This window comes from Morus notabilis, unplaced genomic scaffold, assembly GCF_000414095.1.
Source record: "Morus notabilis unplaced genomic scaffold, ASM41409v2 Scaffold4986, whole genome shotgun sequence".
Taxonomy (NCBI): domain Eukaryota; kingdom Viridiplantae; phylum Streptophyta; class Magnoliopsida; order Rosales; family Moraceae; genus Morus; species Morus notabilis.
Window position 1 is genome coordinate 30,842 of NW_010359208.1, and position 10,775 is coordinate 41,616.

General features: G+C 31.7%; 1 protein-coding gene across 1 annotated transcript; it reads left to right on the forward strand.

Annotated features, from left to right (window-relative positions):
- The first annotated feature begins 3,285 nt into the window (after nucleotides 1–3,285).
- LOC21384962 (4-coumarate--CoA ligase 1) lies at nucleotides 3,286–10,457 on the forward strand. The gene is made up of 5 exons (XM_010093797.2): nucleotides 3,286–4,693; nucleotides 7,204–7,402; nucleotides 8,258–8,471; nucleotides 8,570–8,672; nucleotides 10,269–10,457. Exons 1-5 carry the CDS (start codon nucleotides 3,689–3,691, stop codon nucleotides 10,386–10,388), a joined length of 1,641 nt encoding a protein of 546 aa, XP_010092099.1. The 5' UTR covers nucleotides 3,286–3,688; the 3' UTR covers nucleotides 10,389–10,457.
- The last annotated feature ends 318 nt before the right edge of the window (nucleotides 10,458–10,775 follow it).

Below are 10,775 nucleotides of genomic sequence, written 5' to 3' on the forward strand. Positions count from 1 at the left end.
AAAGTATGCAGAGCAAAAAAATTTTAATATAGATCTAACAGCAAAAGACTATCAGTAATTTATTTTTCTGATCTTACTGGAGAAACTTCTAAAAAATTTATATACTTAAAGGCAAAATAATTGAGAAGTTTTTTTTTTTTTTTAAATTATGTAGACGAGACACTTAAAAAATTTAAGTTTGGGTGGGAAAGTAAAAAATATTTACATTAGGGAGAAATCTTAAAAGGAGCGCAATTGGGGGACATAAAATCAATTAAATGAAACAAAACGGCTCATACCTCTTCTAATAATACTAGTTGAGGCACACGCTATGCTCGTGGATTTTATAAGTTTGATCCTACATCAAAATACGTAGATTTCTTAGAAACTAAGTCTACTAATTGGAGAAAGATGACAAAAATATTAAAAAATCACATCAAAAAAAATTAATACAAAAGTTTTGACTAAAAAAAACTTAAATAGGGATATATTTAAAAAGAATTATTTTAATTAAAAGAATGTGAGAAAAAAAATACTTCAAAAAAAGATTTTGTAACAAAATAAACTGTAAAATAGTGTTAAACGAAAAAACAAAAAAAAAAAGGACAATACGCAAAAGAAAAGAAGAAAAATATTTAAAAAAGAAAAAGAAGAAAAAAAAAACTGTACAGGAGTTTCAAGCTAAAAAAAGAAAAAGAAAACAAAAGTGAAAAGAATATAAAAAGTAAGAAAAAAAAAAACACGAAGGAATAAATTAGAGGTTGACATATGGTTGAAGGAGAAATAACCTCTTTAGCTCTTTTATGTATTTTTAAATTAGATCTTTATATTAGAGCCACCAGAAATATGATGGTTTTCTTCTTTTTCACCTTCTGAAATGCTAATAGGGTTCGATACTACATAATCTTAGTTAGTTTTACTCTTATCATAATTCATAAAAACAATATTATTTAGAAAAAAGGAGATAAATACTCCTTGTAGTATATGAGTCTGAATTTTTATCTCTTATTTTTAATTAATATCATTTTTAGTCAATTAATAGTTAAAAGGTTATTAAATAAGAATAAGATGTGAAAATTTAAACTCATACACCTCAAGAAATATTTATCTTGTTTACCCTTATTCCTACGTTTACAGCTATAGCACGTAGATGTGTAAATATAGTTGTTTTATAGAAAAAATAGAGAATTTACCTTTAAAAGTATATGAGTTTAGATATTTACCTCTTACTCTTAATAAATACTCTTTTATTAGTATAATTATTTAACTAAAAAATTATAAATTAAGAATATAGAATAAAAATCATAACTCACACACTTTAAAAATATTTGTCAAAATTACCCTTATTTATCAGCCAAGCTTAAAGGGCCACATGGGTGAGCTTTTGAACGTAAAGTTTAGGCCCAAACCAAAGGACGAAATATGAAAATATTGAAAAAAAAAGGAAAAAATAAAAAACACAACTCAAAATAATAATAATAAATACAGTAAATAACATATTTTAAACATACCACTGTAATTTATAGCATTTTTTTTACTATTAGTAAATTATCACATATTTAGAATTTTCATGATAAAACAAATACTGATTCTCTAATTTTACCCTTGTCTCTTAGGTTTTGATTTCCTTTTTTTTTTTTTGTCACAAAACACTCAAGACTCCTTTCTCTCTCATCCTCCTCCAATTCTGCTCTGATAATTTATTAAACACCCTATCAAATATATTATTTCTCTCATTCTTTTAATAATAAAAAAATATTATTTATATTATTTCACTAAAAAATAAATAATCACTATTCAATTAATAAAAGCATAAATAATAGAATAACATTCATAGAAATATGACGTAAATAATATTTATTATTATTATTATTATTATTTACGAGGGATTACATCATTTGAACTTTAATCAACATTATTGTTCTATTGCAATGAGAGTCTCGTCTCTTCTGTTCCCTTAAGATCACGTGTAATTTAAGCAAATTATTATTGTACTGTGTGCCACAAGGAATAAACTATGAATGATTAGCCAATAAATAATCAAGGCAATACTATTATAATGAAAAAGATAATAAACATCATTATCAAATCTCAAAATGGATCCTGCTATTAATGAAAAATAAATGGGCCGGACCAAGCGGAAGAAATGAAATGTTCAACTTGTCTGGGCCGGTAAGGCCGTAACCAAAGCTTGTGGAAGGCCCTTTGTGCGCGTAGTAGGTGAAGGAGCATTCTTGTAGAATGCGAATCTTGACAAAGTATCCATTAAAAGAGCATATGAGTTAAGATTTTTATTTTTAATTTATAATTTTTTTAGTTAAATAATTTCACAAATAAAAAGTATTTATCATGAGTCAGACTCATACACTTAGAATAAATTCTCCATTTTATTCACAAACTTATCCACTAGTTTTTGCGGTTGGTGTTAATTCTATATAATGGAAAAACCAGATGATTGTGACCCCACCAAAACTACCCTTCACCAACTCATGCCTTAGATTCTCTATCCCAACAACAACCGATATGTGTGTATATATATATATATATATATGTATATATGTATATATATATTACTTTTAGATTGAGGATTCGTTTGGTTTGCAAAACAAAAATTACTATGTATTGAAAAATAAGAAAAACAGGAGGACAAAAAAAAAGCATGTCTTGTGAGTTTAACTACATACTTTTCTAGGATTGTTGTGTGTGTGTATTTTCTTTTAAAGAAATATTTTTTCTTTTTGCAAAAATAGAAACCCAAACAGAATTACAACATAATTTAAATTGTGCTTCTATAAAGTGCCACTTTGCACTTTTACCAAACAATCTGGTTGCACATTGTTTATGCAAGGATTCAAAAAGCAATCCCTAAGTGTAAGAGTGACTCTTTAAAAGAAACAAAAGTAATCGTATTTTGCAAAAAAGTTAGGAACAGTACTACTATTAGTAATGAACACTACAATTAATAAAAAAAAATGAACTTCTTCAGTAAGTCTTAAATCCAGTGATTCACTTATTAGTGTGGTGTGGTGTTAGGTAGTGATGGGTGTCACTAGTATTGCTTAAGGTTTTAAAAATCAAGCTAAAAATATATATATATATATATATTTCCATGTCATAACACGGATCCTTGAATCAAACGCAATGTTCAATGCACCACTTCCCAACCGTCCTCATTTCAAACTATTTTCAACACTAAAAACGTGGAAAGCAGAATGCAAATCCTTGCTAAAAGACTTGAAAGCGGCCTATGTACAAATATACGTACACACTAATTAGATGTACTTGAGATTCGTCCTTCTGCATTTTCGCATCCAGTTAATTCGACTTCTAAGCTCATGAAACAAATTCATGAAATTTTCCCACATTAGGTTATATTTTGACGATTTATATATCCACATTATGTTATTTTTCTATGATATGTGAAATTCACATTTCACATTGTTATATACGTGTCTTCCACTGAAAAGCCAAACAATATGACCCAAGTTTAGGATTACCATTCCGATTTCACCCCTAATAAACTACTTTTATTTCCGACTGACTCCCTCCACCAACCACACCACCTATTCCAACAAAACCAATAATGAGTAATTTATAGGATCATCTGCATCGTCCTCTCCAGGAGCAGTCATTGATTAACTCCAAACAAGCTCCTAAATCTTTCCACCTGTTTCTCTTCTTTTTCCAGTTAGTTTCTCTATTACGGATTATGGCCGATTCAGCGGATCAGAAAGACATTATATTTCGCTCAAAACTCCCCGATATCTACATCCCCAAACATCTCCCTCTCCACACTTACTGCCTCTCCAACAAATCCCAGCAGCGCTCTCGTCCCTGCCTCATCAACGGCCCCACCGGAGATGTCTACACCTACGCCGACGTCGACCTCAAAGCCCGAAAGGTCGCCGCGGGCCTCCACAAGCTCGGCGTGCGAAAAGGCGATGTTGTCATGGTTGTTCTTCCCAATTCGCCGGAATTCGTCCTGACCTTCTTGGGAGCGTCTTATCGCGGCGCCATGACGACGGCGGGCAACCCCTTTTTCACCTCCGCCGAGATTCTAAAGCAAGCTAGGGCTTCCGACGCGAAGCTCGTCGTCACGCAAGCTTGTTACTACGACAAGGTTAAGGATTTGAAACTTGACAATGAAGACGACAACATCACGATCGTGTGCGTGGACGCCCCGGTCCCCGAAGGTTGTTTGCATTTCTCCGAGCTGACTAATTCCGACGAGAACGCCTTGCCGGCGGTGGATATCAGCCCCGACGACGTCGTCGCGCTGCCGTACTCTTCGGGCACGACGGGGCTGCCGAAGGGGGTGATGCTGACGCACAAGGGACTAGTGACGAGCGTGTCGCAGCAGGTGGATGGGGAGAATCCCAACTTGTATTACGGCGAGGACGACGTCGTTTTGTGCGTGCTGCCGCTGTTCCACATATACTCGCTGAACTCGGTGCTGCTGTGCGGGCTGAGAGCTGGAGCAACGGTCGTGATCATGCCCAAGTTCGAGATCGGGTCGCTGCTGGAGCTGATTCAGAAGTACAAGATCAGCGTTGTGCCGATTGTGCCGCCGATCGTGTTGGCGATCGCCAAGTACCCGAGTCTGGATAAATATGACTTGTCGTCGCTGAGGGTTCTTAAGAGCGGAGGAGCACCGCTGGGGAAGGAGCTTGAATACACGGTGAGAGCCAAGTTTCCCAACGTCACGCTTGGACAGGTAACCTAACATAAATGTAAACATGGAAACTTCTTTTTTTTTCTTTTTAAGACAAACCATGCACTTTAGAGCCTTCGGTAAATGGATCCAGAATTATAATTGTGATTTTACGACGTTTAGTTAGAGGATTCAAATTATGTGATTCGAATCATTTTTTATTTACGTGAATTTTTTGTGAGAGAAAATACTGTAGCGAACCACGAATCATGATTCGAATCAGGAAATAAATCCCTCCACCAAACATCCCTGATTCAGAATCAGTAACGTTTGGTTTATGTATTTAGAAACATGATTCAGAACCATTCTAGTTTTACGTGTATTTTTTTGAGAGAAAACACTGTAAAAACTCATAAATCATGATTCAAAATCAGAGACGAATATAGAAAACAAACGTCCTGATTTTTGAATCATGATTCAGAATTTGATGTGATGTTTTAAACCAGAATCACTCATGATTCTAAAACCACCCTCCTCTTGGTTCAAGGTTATTCAAACATATGATTTTGAATCATAATTTCAGAATCATGATTTAAACTCAAAATTATGAATCGTGGTTATGGTTACAGAATCATGATTAGAATTATCATGATTTAAATCCTCTTACTAAACGAACTCTTAAAATTTTATCATTTTTCTTTTATAATAAGAGATCTTTTATAGTTTACTAACATACCATAATTTACTAACATATGAGTAGATTAAATTTTATGTTTACATAAAATTATATAAAAATAAAAAAATACACAATTTTAATAATTAAAAAAATTTAACCTATAACGCAACAAACGTACTAAAAAAATCTCCCTTAAAATAAAGATCTTAGGAGAATTGTCGATAAACTTTTGAAAAGATCACAAGAGTTAGGTCGATAAACTTTACACTAATTCTGACTAGCTAGGGCCCACGCCACTTGCTCCGACCTACAAGTTGGCTCCATATTATAAAAAATAAAAAAAATAAAAAAAAAAATCTGATGGACATCCTTTGATCTCTTTAACCTCTTTAGTTATAGCAGCAATTTTAGATACGATTAAATATGTGAAAATAACTTGAATTAGTCTTTCACGACATTCACCCAGTTTTTCTATAGTTGAAGAATATTTATAAGTTCTGTTTAAGGAGAAAAAAAAAAAAGGGGTATTTGTTGGTTGCCTAGGCAAAAAAGTGAAAAGAACCATATTAACATTGACAATTCCACGTGAAGGACCCGGCACACATACATGTCATGAGTCATCACATTGACAAAAATATAAAAGTCGGAATTTAAAAAATCCACCTTTACAGCTTTTTAATTTTTATTTTTGTTTCCACATAACTTTTGCTAGCTGAGGACATAACTTAGTACGTTGATGAGGCGGCCACTTTGATTAGGTTGTCCCAATAAGACCAATGCACACCTTTCCCACTGCCACTAGTTCTGCAAGATGTTACAAAAAATAACATGTAATGGCCCCATCAACTTTTGATATTATTAATATTAATCATGATTCGTAGGTTACCTAACATGTTATCGGCATATATTTTGTTATTGTTATCATTTATTGCGTAATTTAAAGCTCGTTTAGTTCGTTGATTCGAGTTGAGATGTGACTTTATATGAGAATTTTTTATTATAATAAAAAAATTAGATATAATTGTTCCTGAGAGTTTTTTATTGTAATAAAATATAAATTTTAAACTCGAATCGGTGAAATAAACGAGGCCTAATAGTACTCTGGCTCAAAACATTGTATTCCTTTTTTTTTTTCTTTTTCCCTTTGAAGGATAAAAGATCCATTATTCTTTTCGCTCGAGAAAATTAATGTTCCAAGTTAATAATAAAGTTCTGCAGAATAATTTACGACCTTATCCTCTTCCTCGGACCGCCATTCCGAAGGAATGGAGGAAGGTCCGACCTTACCCTCCTCTCTCGTCCCGCCATTCCGAAAGAATGGAATAAAGGGACGACACTACTTGTATTAACGGCCCACCATTCCGAAGGAATGGGATAAGGGCCGACCTTCTAAAAAGAAAAAGGCCCTTCATTCCGAAGGAATGGAATAAAATGCCTACCAAAAGAAAGAGTAGTAACAATCAATAGTAGTTAAAGTTTGAGGCCCTCCATTCCGAATGAATGGAATAAAGGGCCTACCAAAAGAAAAAGTAGTAACAATCAATAGTAGTTAAAGTTTGAGGCTCGCCATTCCGAAGGAATGGAATAAAAGGGCCTACCTTAAAAAAGTAAAGCGTTTTGTAATACAATCATACCTTAATTTTACCGTATAGAGCCTTTGAAAAGGAAAAAGAAAATCAATATTATTCTTTGTAACATTAATTTGTCTCTTAGTTTAATGCATTTCAACCCTTTTTCTGCGGTTTTCAAATACATCTTTTTTTTTTAATTTTCATATTATTAAGTTTTATTACAAAATTAAAATAAAAATATTTACTCCTTTTTCATTTCATGTTCCGGGGTTAAAATATTTGATTAGTAACATTAGTTGTGAGATTAATATTAAATATCACGGCAGGGGTATGGAATGACGGAGGCAGGGCCAGTACTAACGATGTCGTTGGCGTTTGCTAAGGAGCCCATGGAAGTAAAACCAGGGGCATGTGGAACTGTCGTAAGGAATGCAGAGCTCAAAATTGTTGATCCTGAAACCGGCTCCTCCCTCCCACGCAACCAGCCTGGCGAGATTTGCATTAGAGGCGATCAGATCATGAAAGGTATGTATCAAAATTCAATCAACAATATTTATTGAAGGAGATAATCCATTTTCTTTCTCTTTCTTAGCTCAAATTGTTAATAAATTTTGAATTTAGAATTCGAGTTTTATACTACAGTAAAAAAATTCTTATAAACGGTCACATCTAACTTTTTTATTACAGTAAAAAAATTTCACATAAAGTCACATCTCAACTGTAATTAAAAACTCGAATCAATGAACTAAACATGCCCAAATATGATACATCATACCCACAATCCAAAAATGATAATTGGCTATGTGGCGGTGGCGGTGGCGGAGCCACAACTCCGCATAAATAAAGTGGTGGGTGGGTCTCATTCTCTTATGGGGCTCATTTGTGTGTTTTGAGGAGTTATGACTGTGTTTGGAATTATTTTTTATTTTTGTTTTTCATGTTTTTGAGAAAGAAAAAATAAAAACGGGAGAGAAACGGCGTTTAACACAATTAAAGATAAAAAACGGAAATAAAAACGATTTTTTAATTTAGTGTAAAATGAGAGATAAATTAAAAACGACTTTTAATCATTTTTCATTTTTTGTTTTCGTTTTCTCCTATCTCGAGCAGAGAGAGAGAGATTAATTGATTTTTTTATATTAAAAATAATCTCTTGATAAAACTATTAAACGCATTTTTAAAAATGATTTATGTCTGAGATTGAAACCGTTTTCATTTTCATTTTTATACAAAAAATAAAATTATTTTAGAACGAATTCCAAACGCACTCTACAGCTCTGCGGAACTATAGGTTTAATATACGTTACATCTGTATATAGTTGGTTTATTGTCCTCGTCACGATGGTAGAATTGGGTGTAAAATGAATGTTTACTCTTTAGGTTATCTCAATAATCCGGAGGCTACAAAGAACACAATAGACAAAGAAGGATGGCTACACACAGGTGACATTGGGTTGGTGGATGATGATGAGGAGCTCTTCATTGTGGATCGCTTAAAAGAGCTCATCAAATACAAAGGCTTTCAGGTGGCCCCCGCAGAGCTTGAAGCCTTGCTTCTCACTCATCCTCACATCTCTGATGCCGCTGTTGTCCCGTATGTCAACAATTTTGTCTTTTTTTTTTTTTTTTTGTTAGTTCAGAAATGAAACTAATTATTGAACAACCTTTTTTAATATTTTTTTTATTAAATAGTATGAAAGATGAAGCAGCTGGAGAGGTTCCTGTTGCATTTGTGGTGAGGGCAAATGGATCTCAGATCACTGAGGACGAAATCAAACAATTTGTTTCTAAACAGGTAAAACCCTATAGCTCCTTTTATTTGCCTTTTCTTTTTATTCGCTAGTTATATATGCGTGCAAATTAGAGAGAAGATTCCAAAAAAAAAAAAATTAATAATAATAAAATAAAATCGAGAGAAGAGAAGAGAAGAGAAGATCACGGTGTCACGAGACAAATGCCCGTTCATTTCATCGATTTGAGTTTAGAATTTAAATTTTATTACAATAAAAAGCTCTCAGAAATAGTCACATCTAACTTTTTTATTACAATACAAAACTCTTATATAAAGTCACATTTTAACTCGAACTAAAAATTCGATTCAGCGAATTAAACAGACTCAAAATGATTACATGAGTGTAGTGCTTCTAAAATGACCTTTTGGTATCACGTTTTAAATTAGGTCATAGCCCATTCTTCTCGATATCATGAGTTTTTTTGTTTTTACATTAAATTTGATTAGAATCATATTAAATAACAAAAAAACATGTGAACTAATAAATTATATGTTATCAATTGAACGTTTTGCGCAATAAATTTTAAAATCAGAGGATGAATTGTTAATAATTTTAGTTGAGGAGAGAACAATATATAGTTTATTATGATTTTGTGCAGACCTATTATTTATGTTATTTAAAAAAAATTAAAGAAAAAATATATAGTTTGTCATGATTTTGTGGAGACCTATTATTTATGTAATTCTAAATCATTGAGTGGCCTTATGACTTTTATTTTCTCTTTATTAATTGAATGATAATTATTTATTTTTTAGTAGAATAACAAAAATAATATTTTTTTTACCATCTTAACTAAGTTTTCTTTTTTTTTTTCTTATTTATTATCATTTCATTGATTTGAGTTTAGAATTTAAATTTTATTACAATAAAAAGTTCTCAGAAATAGTCACATCTAACTTTTTTATTACAATATAAAACTCTTATATAAAGTCACATTTTGACTCGAACTAAAAATTCGATTCAGCGAATTAAACGGACTCAAAATGATTACATGAGTGTAGTGCTTCTAAAATGACCTTTTGGTATCACGTTTTAAATTAGGTCATAGCCCATTCTTCTCGATATCATGAGTTTTTTTGTTTTTTTGTTTTTTACATTAAATTTGATTAGAATCATATTAAATAAAAAAAAAAACATGTGAACTAATAAACTATATGTTATCAATTGAACGTTTTGCGCAACAAATTTTAAAATTCAGAAGATGAATTGTTAATAATTTTAGTTGAGGAGAGAACAATATATAGTTTATCATGATTTTGTGCAGACCTATTATTTATGCTATTTAAAAAAAATTAAAGAAAGAATATATGATTTGTCATGATTTTGTGGAGACCTATTATTTATGTAATTCTAAATCATTGAGTGGCCTTATGACTTTTATTTTCTCTTTATTAATTGAATGATAATTATTTATTTTTTAGTAGAATAACAAAAATAATATTTTTTTTACCATCTTAACTAAGTTTTCTTTTTTTTTTTCTTATTTATTAATTTATTTATTGGTAGTATGCTAATTGGCGTAAGAATCTTTCTTCAACAAAGTGAAATTGAAACTGATCCGTCATAATAATATTATGAAATTGGCATTTGTGTTGCAGGTTGTGTTCTACAAAAGAATAAATCGAGTAATTTTCATCGAGGCCATTCCAAAGTCTCCATCAGGCAAAATCTTGCGGAAGGACTTGAGAGCGAAACTTGCCGCTGGCTTTCCTAACTAATAAATTAATTACTACTCAATGCTTCTCTTGAAATTGTATTTATCAATATATTGAATTTTTCTATGTGTACGTTTATTGTGCGCACAAGGAATTAAAAGTTTAAAGAATTAATAAGTTGCAGTATTTTGGAATTCTTTTGTTGAGTCAAAATTAAAATAAACAAAATTATTGACGAGATATATAAATACAAATTGTATTTTTTTTTTAATTAAAGGGTAACCATTCAACCGAAGCAAATATTATAATTATAAATCTTACAAAAATTTAAAGATGAATACAATAAAACAATCCATTATAATAAACAAAACAGTCAAATCAGTGCTTCTACTAAAGAATGAGGACGATTTCTTCGTGCACTCAAGTTTTGGAAAATGAATTTCGGATATT

Coding starts and splice junctions, on each gene's coding strand:
- LOC21384962 (XM_010093797.2), top strand. CDS start 3,689: ATGGCCGATTCAGCGGATCAGAAAGACATTATATTTCGCTCAAAACTC. Junction 4,694..7,203: donor CCAACGTCACGCTTGGACAG/GTAACCTAACAT, acceptor ATATCACGGCAG/GGGTATGGAATGACGGAGGC. Junction 7,403..8,257: donor AGGCGATCAGATCATGAAAG/GTATGTATCAAA, acceptor TTTACTCTTTAG/GTTATCTCAATAATCCGGAG.